The sequence below is a fragment of the Manis pentadactyla genome, chromosome 11, assembly GCF_030020395.1.
Source record: "Manis pentadactyla isolate mManPen7 chromosome 11, mManPen7.hap1, whole genome shotgun sequence".
Taxonomy (NCBI): domain Eukaryota; kingdom Metazoa; phylum Chordata; class Mammalia; order Pholidota; family Manidae; genus Manis; species Manis pentadactyla.
This window is the reverse complement of record NC_080029.1, coordinates 83,936,114-83,954,203: the sequence shown is the minus strand read 5'-3', so window position 1 is coordinate 83,954,203 and position 18,090 is coordinate 83,936,114. Positions and strand designations below refer to the sequence as shown.

At 39.5% G+C, this 18,090-nt stretch overlaps 1 protein-coding gene across 2 annotated transcripts in view; it reads right to left on the bottom strand.

Annotated features, from left to right (window-relative positions):
* FMN1 (formin 1) overlaps positions 1-18,090 on the bottom strand; it is a 368,992-nt gene that overhangs the window by 115,698 nt on the left and 235,204 nt on the right. For both annotated transcript variants that reach the window (XM_036887569.2, XM_036887570.2), the window contains 4 exons: positions 13,179-13,308; positions 11,564-11,710; positions 10,417-10,476; positions 5,435-5,555 (listed from right to left, as the gene is read on the bottom strand). In XM_036887569.2, coding sequence (XP_036743464.2) covers positions 5,435-5,555; positions 10,417-10,476; positions 11,564-11,710; positions 13,179-13,308 — 458 coding nt within the window. The remainder of the gene's footprint in view (positions 1-5,434; positions 5,556-10,416; positions 10,477-11,563; positions 11,711-13,178; positions 13,309-18,090) is intronic.

Here is an 18,090-nt window from a genome sequence, read left to right as displayed (position 1 = left end):
AGCTTAGAAAATCTACAAACACAGAAAAAAACCTATGACAAAAAACCCCTCTCTTTCTTGAACTGTTTCATGTATGTATGTATACTCTCCTGTAATTTACATTTTGAGGTAGAATGTTCAGGTAGTAGTGTTGTATAAAACATCCATTCATGTGGATGGTTCTGGGCTAAATATGACAGATGTACTTCAATATAAAGTTAGGTTAGAAATATTACTATTCAAACGTAGAATGAAGATTTTAACATTTATCAAATGCCTGGACTATGATTTCATACAGCATCTCATTTAGAGGAGACTTACAAGAGTTAACATTTTAGGATAAACATTTACAGGATAAACATTTATATAGTGATAACACATCAAAAAAGTTAACAGAGACACTTGCGTTTTCAAAACGGTGTGTGTTCCCAAATATTTCTAAACGGTACAAAAGAAAGGATATGTTCATATATATAGTCTTAAATATTTAGAAGAAAGGACATCATCAAAATTATCTTAAAACACACACATGCACGCACACACAAACTTGCAACTCAGCCAACACTCTTGAACAAGCTTGAGTATCTTACACTGAGGGTTAACTTACATTTTCTCAATTCATGTATATAGTAATGGGGTTAATAATGCATCATTTTCAAGGCAAGATTTAGTATAGAACTAACTGATTAAATAGCCCACCCTTCATGGCAGGGAATACTAAGTAACTATTGTTAGCTAATAAGAGCAATTCACTTTTATACTTAAACTTCTCAGAATACGCTAACTTCTCAACACCTATCTGAAGACTTCCTAATTTCCCAACAGAGAAATTAATTATCTTCCCTACTTTCATAGCCAGAATGAATTTTTCATAAAAAAATACTATCACAGAATCGTGTCAAACAAATGTGGATGGGGTAGGGAGCATGGGTGACACTACAGTAGTTTTGAGTAACACTGAAGTTAATTCATTTTGTCTTTCAGGAAAGACATTGGAGAGGGTTTGACCCACTGTATTTGTTCACATGGGTAGCAAATTCAGTAAGGATAGTGTAGCCAGGGAGAATTAGGCCATAATTGTTCACTGCAGCTCCTTGTATTAAGGTTACCCTGTAATAACCATTTAACAACAGTGTTCTTTATGTTAAAAATTTGGTAGTAATCACTTTAGACATCATTTCTTAAGCTGTATTTCACAGAACACATGTTCTGCAACATATTTCTAAGTGTTCAGTGAAAAAGGAAAAAAAAAACCAATGTTTCATGTTTTAGTTGAGAAATGCTGCTGTAAACAGGGTTAAATAGTTCTGTTTTGTTACTGCAGGACTTCCCAGAGCCTTTAATAAGATCAGGTGCATGTGAATCCCTGTGACTTGATTTCAGTATAGAGCATTTCCAGATTGAATGGACTACAGACTCTTTTTTTAGAGGGCACTGATGTCACAAGCAGAAAAGATACTGGGCATGGTGTGTTTGTGTTCTATTGCTACTAAAATGAATTACCACAACTTTTAAGTGGCTTAAAACAATACAAATGTTTACCATATGCCTTGGTATGTTAGAAGACTGACATGGGTCTCACTGTGCTGAAATCAAGGTGTTGGTAGAGCTGCATGCCCTTCTGGAGGCCCTCGGAGAATGTGTTCCTTGCCTACTCCAGTTTTAGAGGCTTCCCACCCACGTCGGTTCACTGCCCACTTCCTCCATCTTCAAAGCCAGCAACATTGCATCTCTCTGATCATTCTACTGTACTACCTCCTGCTGACCACAGCAGGGAAATTCTCAGCTTTTAAAGGTTCATTTTAAAGATTCATGTGATTAGATTAAGTCCATTTAGATAGTCCAGGATAATCTCCCCATCTCAACATAGGCAAAGTCCTTCTACCATGGAAGGTAATATATTCACAGATTCGAGGGGTTAGGGTTTAGACAACTTTGGGAGCTATTATTCTGTATGTCACACATGGGTTGGTAAGAATACTTTGAGAGTTCTGGCCAGCAAACAAGTTTGAAGGATAAGGGAGCAACTACTCCTATTATTTGCTTTTTCCTAATTATTACTTTTAACGTCACAGTCAGGTAAATTAAAAGTATTGTCTAAGGCATATAGAACAGTCAACAAAATATGGAACATGTTCCCAAGCACCAAGAATTTGGTTCTGTCTTGACAGATGTAGAGAAGTGAGCACAAGTGCTCTGGGAATCAGATTCTCCACAAACGCAGCCAGCTGGCCCCTCAACAATACAGGCCTGATTCCATGGATGTGTTTCTGCCAGTAAAAGGTATATATACCTCTAACCTGCTTTACTGAAGCTTTCCTTATGTAGGGACCATGCATTCATTACCTCCTGTGACATAGGTACTAAACTTGTCCCATTAAACAAGTAAGAAAATGAATCCTTTTTTATGGTTGTTACAAGATATTGCTTCACAAACCAATAAAAAGTACATAACTGATCCCAAAGCCTGAGTTCTCAATCTTATGCAATACTGTGTCTATTCACTTTCATAACCCACCTCTCCTATATGTCTTTCCCCTCCCTCTCCCCCTCCCCAACCCAAAGTAAGACCCTTCCCTGACTGTATCTGATCTGAGGGCCCACATGTGTGGTTCTAGGAGTATGAGTGTTGAATGCGCCTGCATTCTCTGCCATTTGTGTCTTCATGAGGATTTATGCCTTGAATATGTTATCTTTCTGTTTTGATCTCTGATCAGATATGGAGACAGCTGGGCCAGAGGCAGGGTATGGAATGAGTGCACACTGTAGAGTCACAACCAGTTTCAAAATGTGGCTAGGTCATCACTCAGGAAGTAACTCAGCAGCTTACTTGAGCACCGTGAACTCCGTTTCCCCATCTTGTGAGCGACAGGTAACAATATCTGCTTCATAGGTTATGGTAAGGATTAAAAGAGATGATATATGGAAAGCACCTGATAGATAACAATCATGGAATAAACTGTAGTTGATACTGTTACTCTCCATTCTCTGCTGTCACTGATTCAAAGTTCTTGCTCCATAAAAGTTGCTTGTTGGCAACGTCTACTTGTATCAGGGACATTTGTATAATCAACAACCATAGTGTAATTCACATCCTATCATTAAGGTGTGGTTCATGCTATTAAAAACAGTTTTCTTCTAAAGGGCCATGGCTGCCTGGAGGACGGGCCTGAGACTTCTTGAAATTTCCTAATCACATCTGGTTTAGCTTTAGACATTTTCTGGGGTTTTGCCAGCAGCCACGACATTTTAATGGCTACAATAAACCTCAAAGCCTCATCCAATCTTTGCTGTATGTGTGAAAATTATGTCCTCTTCAATTAAACATTCAATCTAGGCTCACACCAAGGCCTTATGGAAAAGGAGGTGGAACCTAAAGGGGGACAGGAGATGAAACGGACCGCCGTGACTCTGGCCATCTTGCCAGATGGTATTTTGAGGAAAAAGAAATTCATTAGAGAGCCAACAGTCTGTATTTTCTTTAAATATTTACTAGGTACCTTTCATGTGTTAAAAAACACTGGCATCTCTAAAGATTAGCAGGGCATTTTTGTTTAAATATTCAGTGTATGTGGGGGAGTCCCGGTTTCCTCATTTGCCTTTGCCGTATGTCCCGTCTTTCGGTGAAAAGTCCAACACAAAAGAAAAACAAATGAAGCAACATTTTCCTTCATAAGGCAGGTCTTCCAGCTTCTGAAGTTCTTGTCATTCCTTACAATTGACTGAGGGAAGTGTCAGTTGAGTACTGAGAGATCTGGAGCAACACCTAGGATCTCTCTAAAGAAAATAAGGTCCACTGAAGTGGGCAGCTTTGGGGGAACCCCTGCCTCTCCACTGTCCTCCTGATTGGCTCTTCTTGTCCCTTTGTTATTTATCATCAAACACACAAGGACATCAAAAGGAGGATAGCTGAGCCAGGACATCTAAAAGAGGAAGCCCTTGGAAGGAAGGCAGAAGAGGGAAGCACAAACACAGTCAGGTTTCTGCTCAAAAACTACACAAGAGGGCACACTAAGGGCTTTACAAGGGTCAAGGGCCAAGAGGGGCTGGGCCTTCAGAGACGGCCGTGGAGTGGGCAAGCATGGGTTGTCTCTGTCAGCACGACCAGGCAGCCATACTGAGCCATACCTGAGCCAGGCCCAGGTCTTAATTCTGCTATCGGAGAGGGACAGAAACCTGTTACACGATGGCTTACTCTGCTTTATGACAGTGAGACTAGAGCTCATCTCAGATGAGGATACAGCTGCCAGATTTTTGGGAGAAGGAAAAAAAGGGCCACAAGTTCACACATCACATTCCCGAATGAAGCATCCATTTGGTTGAATTCACGCTATTAACCACATCAACGGGAGAAAAAAAATCCACATGTTCTTTTAAAAATAATTTACAAGGTAAACTATTTGCTTGTAACCACTATTCTTACTTAAGCAAGTTTTACGTCCAAAGTAAAAATAAATGGCTTTCTCTGGCACCAGGAGCAGATCTTTCCCATTTTCTTCCATTTCCAAGCTGTTCTCTAAGACTTAGGTTTCTGAGCACTCTTTCACAATAAACATTTTTTAAATGTTTATTTTATGTCTTCGTGTAAAAATATTCCTGGTCCAAGCTCTTCATTTCCTCAAGCTCTCATTTTGGCACTCTGGGCTCCATTTCCACATTAACACGCTTCCTAAATGCTCCATCGAGCTCTTCAATTGGAGTTATACAAGCTCCAAGGCAAGTATTTATATTCTTGGACAAGAAAATGTCTCCACAGTGAAAACACAAGACTCTAGACATGCCAGAGGAAAATTCCTGCCTGAGAGAGACATATTTTCACCTTTTAAAAAAGCCAAAAAGGGCTCTCAGGATTTTATTTTGAATAATTAAAAATGTAAATTAAACTAAAACAGAATGCTTACTATGAGTCTTGCCATCATTATTAAACTCATACACATAAACCAAATACACAGGGCTGTGTGTGTATGTGTGATACATAAAGCAAGATAGCTGAGAAAAGTAAACTAGCTTAGAAAATGCAAGACATCTAATCAGAGAGACCTGATTAGAGCTCAGTAAATCTACCTCCTACTGGCTATGTGAACATAACTTCTCTAAGCCTCACTCTTCTCATCTGTAAAATGGAGTAGTGTAGTTAGTTACTGGAGTTATTATAAGATAATAGTAAGCATTCAATAAAGGGCTGCTGTTGTTATTAAAATGGTTTGTATGTTGGAAAATACAGATATTACAAGATGTAGATATAACAAGCACTTATAAACACTAATAAAAGAAAGTATATATGTAGACAGTGTCTCCAAATCATGCATAGAGATGGAAAGGTTCTTGGCGCTGCAGAGTGTCCCATAACTGAACTCTGCACCAATTCCATTCCATGAGCCACAAATAATTAAAGCCTCTTCAGTCATTTAAAAAATCTTAGCTATTATTACCACAACAGAACAGTTCCTGTTACCTTCTAGTTGCCTCTTGAGTTTTCTCAAATCTTTTATGAGGTCTTCAAACTTGACTTGGGAGGCCAGAAAGAAATCTTGTGGTTCAGGCAGGGGGAAAACACTCTTTTCTGTTCCTGCTTCCTAAAAGATATGGTAAACAAATGTGCATCATACTTCCCAATTGCCACTTTTAGTTGAAATTCCAAAGCATCTTTTATTGGATGTTCAAATAAGAATCATAACAATTCTCCTCACTACTCCTAAACTCAGATTGGTTGCTTTGAAGTACTTTTGTGTCTTTCACAATATCATTTTGGTCTCATTGGCATTGAGGTTGGCTATGGCTATGGCATCGGCTAGGTTCTATTTTTGCTTCATGAATCAAAGAGAAAATTATCAGGCACGTCTGATATTGGACACTCTACTCCCATGGAAAAAGGCATGGGGAAACACATGACAGTACTTAAATTTGAAGTCCCTGTTGGGTTTCACATGGGAGTAATTAGGTAACTCATCTTTGGGGTATGCCAATGGGTGTGAATGGTAAGGTGCTAGAAAGAACAGGCACTGCAATGGAAGAAACAATCACCCTCCCTGATACCTTTACTTAACCTTCCTCTGCAGTGTATGTGTGTGACCAAATACTTCACATATTTGTAAAGATTTTTCAAGTGTTGTTTGACTTATCTTAGCAGGTATCTGCTGAGGACATGGTTAGGCATAGTTTTTGTCAAGCTCCACAGCTCTACTTAAGAGAGGATTCTAAGCTAAGAAATATTCCGAGGGACAAAACCTCAGGCACACTGACAGATAAGCTGAGCCTCCAGTATTTTTTCCAGTCTAGCTTGTGTTAGCCCTGAGTTGTGGAAATGAGATTTGTATCTTACATATCTCATGCAGTCTTTAGCTATTCCCCTCTCCACCCAGGCTATTTTGCCAGCCTCCCTTCACATTCCATCTTTCCTACTGCCACTCTACTGTCACAGGACTACTTCCAAACTCTGAAGTTATTTTACAAGGCACCTTTTGATCTGGCCTCGGCCTACATTTCCAGTCTTATTTCTACCTTTCCCCTATTTCTAACTCCCTCCCCTAAATTTTCATAAAATAATAGAAGAGGCCACAATCTCTTGCCTCTAGGCTTTTGTCTCTAAACCTGACCCTTTCTGACTCTTCCCCAGAACCTTCTCACACCTCCTCATTCATACTCACCCATCAAGCCTCAAAATGGATATTACTTTCTCCAAGATTTCCCCTAAACCCCTAGTACTTGGATGTTTCCAAGAGCCCCTGGTACTTACATTATCACAGCACTTATCAGCACTAATGTAAAAATTGCTGTGTGAGCTTGTATGTCTTCCCCACTAGACCATAAACACTCTGAAGGCAGGAACTCTGTCTTGTTCTCGGTATAATATACATCTGGCAGATCAATAAACTTTGTTCAGCATCATTACAGAGACCCTATCAAATACTGTTCTGGGAAGTGTGTACCTTTAGCAGGAGACATCTAACATACCACCATACTTTCTTGTGGTTTCAGGAATTCCCCGGATCCTTATCTTTCATTTGAGACCTTTACTTTCACTTGGGATGCTAGGAAAAGGTGGTTTTCCTCATTTTATCAGAACAACATTTTGCATGACCAGTACTTACTTTACTACTTTAAAAACTGGAAGCAGTACTCTTGTCTGAGTGCCAAAATGGAATAATATCTAAGATGCTTGCCCCAAAGCTCCATGGTAGTCTACACTGGAAGAACTTAGGCGCAATATCTATTTTCCAGAATTTTTTATCAGATTCAGTCCTATTTTTTTAAGCTAGTAAGAGAGAAAATTCTGCTGAGCAAATCAGCCTAGCAGTAGCTCTTGTGAAAGCTGCTCAAGTAACACACAAAAACAGAACTTCTAGATGGGCTTCCGTAAATATCACAGACCAAGACTTGGACCAAAAACCAGGCATGAGTGGAAGGAAGCCTGGAGTAGGAGTCACCTTTCTTCAGCTAATTGTTCATCACCACTAACCACAAAAATCATCACTTTGGCTCCTAGAGGAAGGGGATAGTTTAATAAATCACATAATTCCACACTCTTGTTGAGTGAAATGCAATTTGCACATTGAAAAGTGGGGGAGTGCCACATAACTCTTGATTTCTCACTTTTCCAAAACTGGGCCATCCCATAGTTGAAACCATTCTTACTGTAAGGTCTTCCTCTGTGAAGTTGATTCCACTGGGTTCTGCTCTCTTGAAGAGAGTTGCATTTCATAGACACATTTCAGCCTTCCTACACAATGCACCTGACTTGGTTGAGCCAGATACTATAAGATAAATATGCTCATGCCAACCTTAGATTAGAAATATCACTTCTTAAGATTCTTTCGGATAATTTTTCTGCAACACTGATACCTGCTGTCAGAAATTCAGGTACGTACATATTGCCTGAAGCTCAACATGCCTGCCCCCACCTACATTGTAGACATGAAAAAAGACACAGCAATGAGTCCTGGACCTCAAGGAACAATGCCAGGCTAACAGATAAGTCTCTGATATCTCTATAAAAGGCAGAATAAGACATATGGTGAGCAGTTCAAACTAAGTATTCCTAGACTTCAATGGAATAAAAGATGAGACATGAGCAAAGACTTCATGGAAGAGGATCATATAAGAGTGCACTATTTTTTATTATACCTTTTTTCCCCTTTTACAAAAGTGACACATGTTCATTATGTTTAGTAATTGAAAGGAAGAAGAAAATAAAAATCTCTTATAATCCTACCACCCAGAAATAATCAAACATTTTAATATATATCCTTTTAGGATTTTCAGGGTATTTGTATTTATATTTACATATATTTTCAATCACTATAGACTATTTTAAACATGTTTGTCATTTAAAAGCAGATCAAGAGTATTTTCCAACATCACTGAATTTTCTCCTGCATACTTTTCATGGCACCATGTTATTCCATTCATCACTCTAGCATCGCATATTTGACCTAAGTCTCTATCTTTAGATACCTACCAAAAAATTTGTGATATCTTGCTATTACAAATTATTATAAGTGAAATAATGATTTATGTCCTTATTTAATTCCTTAGGACAAAAATCCTAGAGTGATGTTATATATTTATAGGGCTTTTGATACACAAAGTTATCATGAAGACTTACTATCCCATATAGTCCGTCTGCATGAATTAGGAAAAGGTGTTCCCTAAAAGTAGGTACAGCTCTATGAACAAACAGCTTGACAAGCACAGCACAACTGTATGTGAATTTTTTTTTAAAAGGTGCCTTTTATAGGACTTATAGAGTCAAGGGGTAGGCTAGATATGGGTTCCATTTGATCCAGAGATCTTAACCAGAGACTGAGGAAGGTTTGATCAATTTACATTGCTGATTCTATGTATCTAGCTGGTAATTTATATCTTCTGTCTTTTGTATATTACCTGCAGTCTCCTCTGCCACCTTTTTTTTTTGAGAAGGGACAAGTTGTCCTTTTCTTGTTGATTCTGAAGAACTCTTTACCTATTATATTGCAAATATATAGATCATTGGTACTAGGAGATTTTTCCCGAAAGTTCTTTAAATTTATTATTTCAAGAGAGGACTAATAAGAAAAAAGAGAAGTTTTATAAAAAGGCTATTGGCAAAGATAGTTCCAATTAGGGAGAACGTCAGATATAAAAACACGTCAGTAAGAAAAGATGTGGTGTGTTTGGAAAACATCAATTTTGAGTTGGATCATGGAATATGTGTAGAGGGAAAGCAGTAAAAGCATTGTTATAAAAGACGGATTGAGTTGGGTTGTCCTAACTCACTTGAAAATGGAGAACCATTTCCATTTTTGAGTAAAAATGGTGTGATATGATTAGAACTACAAAAAGTAATTGGGTCACATGGTATGGGATAGACTGGAGTGAGGAGTCCAGCCGGGAAGCAATCAAAATTCTCTAGGTGAGTTATCTCAAAGCCTGAATGAGCTGGGGTCAGTAGGGATGAAAGCCAGGAAAAACACAAGAAATAATTTGACTGTAGGGCAGAAAGAAACCAAAGAGGAGAACAAGTTTCATGCCTGGATGACCAAAAATTCTAATATCCTTAATAGAAACAGGGGAGAAGTTTGAGGAGGTGGGATGGGAAATCATAAGCCTGGTTGTAGGCGTACTGTTAACAGTTGGAGAAGCCTACCAGGAGGGTGGGAGAGATGACTATAGACTTCATCTCTTAGTGCTTAGCTTGTCTTCTGGATGAAACTGTAGGCCTTTTAAAAAAGCAAGGCGCTGGAATCTTTACTTTTCTTCCTTCAGTGCCTAAGAAAAACTCCACTTAATGTGGATAGTTAAGCAGGAGTCCTAACATTTTCCTGAGACTTTTCCCATTCATATTGATTGCTAGATTTTTCAACAACTTACAGTACCTCTTTCTTCTCAAAGCTAGGACTACTTGTTCTCAATTTAATGAGCAGGGATAAAACACAGAAATTGTCTCAGGTAGATTCTTATAGAAATTTTTATTTCTAATTGCAAATGTAATCTAAGCACAGAGGATGGATTTCAAATTCCACATCTTCAACTTGTTCACAGATGAACATTACTGATAAAGTATTGGGTGTTACCGTGTCTTAATTTCCTAAATTTTGGTCTACTCCCAGAATCTAGTTTCAAATATAACCAATTACTGAATGGATATACATTTCACAGAGACCTGCACAATCTTGTCTGAAGGCATTGAGATAACTGGGGTCTCTCTGAAGCTGTGTTACATAGTGAACTGAGAGTAGATTGGTGCCACTGAATAATGCTTCTCTTTACAAGAGTCAGCTAACCTCTCTTGGCTTCAGTGTGCCCATCTGTAAACCAAGGAGGCTGGAGAGCTGTCAAATTCTATGTTGGACTTGAAATTCATCCATCCATCCATCCATCATCCAATTTCTGAATGCCAGTGATGTGTAAGAGTTGAAACCCCATTAGTGTAGTTTTCCACAAAATGCCATTTCTTACCTGATCATAATAACGCAGGTAATATTTCACGACATAGTCCACCAGATTAATTCCATTATCCTAAGTTTAAGAGAGAAGCTTGAATGAAAATCATTCACATGAGACTCTGCCATATTATACAGTTGAGTGATGAAGTCTCATTTTGTAACCCTAATACTTTGAATTTGTAATACTTGGTCCTAATTCTGTTTGAGACTGACAAGTTTTCCTCTCTCCTCCTTGTCCTTTCCATTTTTTATGGCATCTATACAACGAAATGACACTACACTATTCTTTGTGGGGAAAATAACAAACAAATAGCCCATAAGGCCTCTGAGGTAATGTCTGAAACAAACAAACAAACAAACACACAATGTCTTGTTATTTTCTGGCATAAAGCCACAGTGGGAAGGCAGTGCTAAAGGGAACCAGGGACTAGAACAGAAAACCATCCCTCTCTTCCCACCTTTCAAAAAATGTGTGTTCTTAATGGCGTGAAAAACAATCAGGACAGCTTAAAAGGAACGCCATGCCACTTTATGACCCTGGGAGGCCAGGGGCGAGAGGCCCTCCCACAAGGCGGCCTTTGTGTCTTATTCACGTGGGTCTAATTCTAATTCGCCCGTGTGCTTCCCCTCCCTGCACCCCCTTGCCCCCATGGGACATCTAGATATGGGCTGGTTGTTTCTAAAGAGGTAGCTCTGCAGGGGTGTGGAGCCAAATGATAATCAGGCTCAGGGAGTTTGACAGTAGACCCACCAGCCCCAATTGTTGTGGGCAAAAGAATAATTCAAATGCTCAGCTCAACTGGATGGTGCTTCCGACTCAGGAATCAGTAAATTACAGGCAGCCAACACTAAAGTCAAACAGACTGAAGCCTTGTGCTATGGCTAATACTGTTTATTATTCTCTCACTGCAGTTCAACATCTAATTGTGTATTTTAGAGCAAACAAATATTGGGGGTTTTGCCATCAAAATAAGGTCAAACATGAAAAATGTACCTTTATGTGAAAGTCAAGAAAAAACAAAGAAAAAGATGTATTGTTGGTGGGGGAGGACAGAGATTAATGGAACAGCCAGGAATACTTCCTTTCTCTTATTAAAAGTATAGAAGGAAAATAACAGCAGACCATAGACACTCATTATTAAAAAAAAATCAATAAATACCCGACTTTTGACGTCCTTGAGTTTGGGCAGAATTTCTAAGCTGTATCCATCTGCTTGTCCCCGAGTCCTATTTCCTCCATTCATGTAATTTCCAAAAGCCAGAATGAGAGCTAAAATATCCTTCACACTCTTTGTGTGCAGCAAGCCCTGTTATTATGGAACAAACACAAATTATTTGGACTCCGTATGTACTCCCAAATGTACCTATGTTTATTCAACAATAAATAATTTTTGAGTACCCAATAGGCTATTTGGTGGAATGTTACCAGGCAGATTAACAGTTGGTGAAATGGAAATACACTTTAGTAAGCTCTAAGTATCTTAAAAACATGAATTAACAGCCATCGGTTTCCATCTTTTCAATAAATTACAAACTGTGTATGTTTTAGTATTAAGGATTAGTATTCATGTTTATATTTCCAATTTTGAGCCAGTTTTATTTTTTAAATATTTTAAAATATTTATTATTTAAAAATATATATAAATTTAAAGAAGAGTTGTGACAGGCTCCACATTTGATGACTTCTAAGTAGAAAGGGGTTTAATACCATTTGAGGATCTGTTTTTGGACTATGAGCCCATATAAATTGTACGGTTAAAGGCAGGTTAGATATAACACCAAGTCTGTTCTTCCGTTTCCCTGGTATAATCCTCAGAGGTGAACTACAATAATGTATTTCAAAGCCACAGGCTATGTTTATTAAGTGTTTGCTCATATGTCTATTAACTTTTACGATTTCAAGCTGCTTAGGGTTTCTTCAGTTCCCCATCCCATTTGTTTTCCCTCTTTTTTTTTCCTCCAAGTGTAAATTTTCAAACTAATACTTCTTCTCCCTTCTCAAGAGTGTTAGCCGGCTTTATTTTCCTTTATTTTGGGATAAATAAAGCAAGCCAAGTGCAGATGTAGGCCAACCTGCTTCTGCCTTTTGGGGGATTACTAGAGGGAGCATATTATACTTTGGTAATATTTATGCTCCCTTTATATTTCAGAAGGAAAAAAATCATGACTTCAGAAAGGCAACTAAATCTTATAGCAGTTGTGGAGAAGATTATCATGTTCTTAAAGATGTGGGTCATTGTGGGAAGAAGCCAGGTGCTACAATTTATAATGACTACCAGTGCAGTAAAGCCAATAAAATTTTATTTGCCCATCATTCATTAGCCTAATCATTTATTTAATTTATCAAGTCTCCAGAAATCTTTTTTATTTCTGTGTACATATACATTTCTGATGATCAAATGCATGGATCTAAAGCAGAATCTCTTTTGTGATTCAGACAGTTGAGTGGAAAACAAACTTCACTATTTGGTTTGGTTCTAAGTGGCCAGCATGTACATTAGCAGTATTTGGGATATTTGAGAAGAAACTTGTCAAAGGGTTATTCTTTCCTCCTCTCCATCAGTCTGCCATCTTGTTCTCTCTTACTTGCACTCATCTGCTCTCACGTACATACACATTTGGGACAATCATCACAGCTACACTTAGAAACAAACACAACCCTAAATCCAAGAGGTTTCCTACAAAGGGACTCTAGTTGATCTCTCCCACTCCCCACTTCCTCCTTTACCCCCAATAAGAGCAAAACTGTATTTTTTAATTAGACAGTAAACATACCTTAGAAGCTCGTGTGATGATTTCTACCTTTCGGTGCAAGGAGGTGATGCCCTCAGAAAAGACAGATCTGAAGATTATGCACTGGGCACGTTCGGCAAAATTAGGGATCTGGGCTAATTCATGTAAAAATCTGTAAAAAATAAGAAAGAATCATATAGTTTCATATGCAATCATAAGGAACTTTTTTTTAAAAAAGCTAAAAAAGATCTGTTCTGAGAGCATTCCTTATTTGATGGCGTCAATTTAACAATTATAAAAATATATCAGACAGGCAGACTTGAGGAACTCTGAGGGTGTGATTTTACTGTTGGCAACAAAATAACTTTTTTTATGAGCTTCTGTGATGGTAAATAAATGTATGGCATACAAATTACTTTAGGAACAGGAAGTTAATGCAATTATACTGAACCTCAGCAAGTTACTATCTCCTGCTACCCAAATAGGAGACTAAACCCAAATGAAAAGCATTAATTTTTTACCATATGAGAAAAAATGCACAATAACCTCACTTTATAACACAGCATTCTCTAGGGGTATAATTATACAGGCTAAGTGAAGACTTGAGGCAAATGTCTGTGGACAAGTGATAGAAAGTCACTCAGTGAAGTGAAATGACTATTATTTTGCTCAGTGAATTAGATAATGGTCTATAAAGAATGTATGCACTCTACAGATATATTTGTTTACTCTCTCACATCAACTTACCTATATACACAGAGCTCATAGTTCAATGCTTAGAGCAAAGCAGGCACTCAAGTGGACACAGTTTCTTAAAAACTATGGCAAGACAGACCGTAAAAGCTAAAGGTGAGTATTAACCTACACACAGAAGCTCACTGTCTGAGCAGTTGGACACTGGTGCTCTTTGCAAAATTAAGTTGGAAGAGCTACAAATTCTCCAGGCCAACCACCAGAGGAAGGGGTATAAACTGAAATGAATGGAAAGAGTTGAACATGAATTCAGAAGAGGAGAGAATCCACTAACAGCTACTAAATTCATTTTGGGGTTGAAATGATGATTAACTGATATTTCTGAAAGTCTCAGTCAACTCTTAACATTACTACTTTGACATTTTGCAATCTCTCACCAAGAATGCTCTTACAGAGGAGTGAAGCTCCCTGTTCCAAACCCAAAGAAATTCCCTTGGCTCATACTCTGTGCTTCTTTAACTTTTCTTTTAGGGGGACTTGGCTTTTAATAAGATTCTAACTATCAGCTATTTTTCTTATTTATCCTATAACCAGGTCATAATCCTTTTTTTTTTAAACGACATAGAAATGAAGCAAAGAATGACCATGAAAGAAAACACACCTCTGTTTTAAAGTTCTGTAACTCTGAATATTATGAAAACCATGTGATGATATAAAAGTGGAAACAACTGGGAATTCTGAATTAGGACAAGATGAAAAAAATTACACTTCATATATAAATTGTTTTTTCATGAAATTAGTATTCAACTAGTGATTCATTTATGGCTGAAATCAGGGGCATCACCAGTTTTCACCATATGAGTAGTAAAAAGCTTGTAGTACTGGTGGCTTCTGTTCCTGTGGGGAGTCTTGAGAAGTATTATTTCTCTCAGGTGCTGCTGAGAGCTACCTCAGGGGTCATGCCCTGCACTTCTCCCCTTCCAAACGTGACGAGACACTGCTCCCCAGTTAGGACCCAGATCCCCAGTGTGTATACACTTCTAGTTTAAGTAATCAGTGAGTGAGAGAATAGATAGATCACCACCAAGAAGGATCTTAAGGAAAAGGAAGAAATGATGGATGAACACTTGCTTACAGCTAGTCTCATAAAAGGAGGTTTAGGACCTGTCTCAAATAACTGAGAGAAGTTCACAGGCTCACCAACTTATGTTACTCAGGAGAGTGCAAAATAGAACCACAAGCCCTTCAGGAAAAGCCTTACTGGCAGTAGGGCTTGCACAAGGAAGGCTCTCAGAGAATCAAGGGTCTGAAACATATATTCTGGGTTGGAGAGGAAAGGGAAGTTCAGAAATTTACATTACTTTTGGACAGAATTGTAGGGAATGTGTCATTGAAAATTAACGCATTTAATTGATCCTAATTAAAAATTAATGGGCCAGTCCTTCAGATATGTACAAAGCATTTACAGTGTGTAGACACCATGCTTAAGATCTGAGAACAGAATCTAACTTATGCACAATTCCTTCCTGATAACCTGAGAAATAAAGCAACAGTGATGGGGCCTTTAATAGGAACCATGCATGGTATAACACACAGGGCATCGAAGTCAGAGCCCCGGAGGGCCGGTGGCAGCCAAGGTGTCTGGAGCCCTCTGGTGCTGGTGCAGGACACATGAGAAACTGCTGGGGAGAGCCTGGACAGGCTGAATGATATTTCTGGGGAAGGCGAGAAGAATTCCAAAGCTGAGGTGGGGCTTTGTGTTCTAAAATACAGAGTTTAAACTTTTCTGAATGAATGAGAGGTTTTAAAGAGAGAAATTATACTTTCAGCTTTTAGTTTTAGAAAGTCACCCTGGCAGTGGCTAGGCTGACTGACTGGAGGCAACAGCACATTCGAGGCTGGGAGACCTACAGGAGCACAGCTGGTACATGGAGGCTGAGGGGGGAGGCAAGGGACCTACAGTGAGGGAGGAGAGGGCCGCACATGTGCACATAGGCCGCACAGACCAGAGTGGCTGGCCAATTCCAAGCGATGCTGACACGAGTCCAGGGTGACTCGCAGGTTCTGGCTTGGACACCTGGTGGAATGTGAAAATACAAAATACTGGAGAAGCAAATTTGGAAAAAAAACAGGATTTTGTGTCACTTTCTGTCCAAAACTACCCATGCAAAGTCTTGAGGAGGAGCACTAATACTTCTTTCCCACTTATCTTGGAAAGGACCAGATGGCTAAGCAACCCCAAAGGCTGTGAGGCAAGTGATCAGTATCTCATCCCTCCCCACAAACTCTGTTTTATACTCTACCTGTAAGGGAAGGAATAAGAATGCTCTCACATATCTCCAAGTGTAGGTCTTGAACACCGGGCCTTGGTATTTATGCATATTTATGGATTTATTTCCCTTTGGACCAGGCTAACTTTATACCAAAGGGCCACTAGATAGCCCCAAAGAAGCCACAGACTAGGGATCTTTCCCTGATGCAGGCTTGTTTTCCCAGGAAGAACTACAACTTCATCCCACATATAGGAGAGAAGTTCTGCAGTTTACACTGTGTGGGTCCCACATCCACAGCAGCAACTCCACCGGTTGGTGGAGTGAAGTTACAGGGCCTATTGCTGTTTAAGGGACTAACATTCACTTTACCCTCTCCTAAGCCCCCAGAGAGTATTTCGTCAAGTGTGCACACACAGGAGCTGTGCACTCAGCAGCATGCCAGTCAAATACACTACTAGAACTTGTTTCAGCAAGTTAGCGCGTCTGCTTTTGGTTGGTGGGGAGGGGTCCCCAAAGGCATCTGTGGATCCTAGTGGAACATTACAAAATGCTGGATAAGGTGTTCTTGCTCTAGGGACAAAAAGCACGTGTCCAGCCTAATCAAACCCAAAGAGCCTCCCCTCACCACCATCCCAAGGCAGAGTACAGACTCAAGAGCCGTTCCTGGAGGGAGTGGCTGCTAGTAGACTGGACCTGAGTAGATGGCACCTCCATCCTTTTTTAAATCTGGCACCAGGGTGCAAGCAAGCTGATGAGGTGAGTGATCAGGCAGCCTCTCCTTGTTATGATTTATAGGACTGGGCACCACAGGGATCTTAGGAAACTGCAGTACTGAAATTACAATAAGTGATTCATATTTTCCAGTATGTAAAACATGTTTAGAGTCAACTAACTTGGAGCTACTGGCAAATAAGCTGCCAGAAAGTTCAGACTCTGGCATAAATCAATTGTTGCTCTTTTTAGGAGGTCAAGAGCAAAGGTGATATTCCCTCAGCAGGCTAAGTCCCTGCCTCTCTGCATCTCACCCTCTGGCAAACAAGCCAAGCACATCACCTCAGCAGGACAACACAACAGCCCTCTCTGCTTCCAGTAATATCCTAGGATGTTCAGGGAGCCAGGGCAATGACTATTAACAAACTTTAAAAATACCCCTCTTCTTTCCAGTAAAGAGAGCAGGAATCTGTTAATTACCTGCCATCATTATTCTACGCCCTGGCAATTAATTTTGAAAACTAATTCTAGCAAGGCATTAACACAAAAGGAAAAGGGGAGCACCTCCAGTAGCAGAAACCTGCTGTTATTTCCCTGGGCCAGCCATCCCCATAGCTTAGAGCAGGGTTTGGCAAATTATAGCCCAAAGGCCAAATTCAGCCCACCACTTGCTTTTGTATGGCCCACCAACTAAGAATGGTTTTTACATTTTTAAATGGTTGAACAAAAATGAATAGGAAGACAACATTTTCTGTCAAGTAAAAATGATAGGAAATTAAAATTTCATTGTTTATAAATAAAATGTTATTGGTGCACAGTCACACCCATTTGCTTAAGAATTGTCTATGGTAGCTTTTGCTTTACCACAGCAGACTTGAGTGGTTCCACTGGACTGTATGACCCACAAGGCCTTAAATGCTACCTGGCCCTTCACGGGACAAGTTTGCCGACTCCAGGCTCAGAGTGTCGCTGCTAGATGTGGGGGGCCAGCACTACTCAAAGGCCTGACGTGCTCTGCTGACCCTGTGAAAGACTGTTTATGCCCCACCCTGAAATTTGTAAGTTGAAATCCTAAGTCCCAATGTGATGGTATTAGGAATTGGGGCCTTTGGGAAGCAATTAGGTCATGAGGGTTGAGCCCTCAGGAGAGAAATTAGTGTCCTTAGAAGAAGAGACACACCCAAGCTGAGCTTGCTTCTCCTCTCTGCTCTTTGCCATGTGGGGATACAAAAAGAAGCTGGCTGGCTGTGACCTGGAAGAAGGTTCTCGCCAGAACC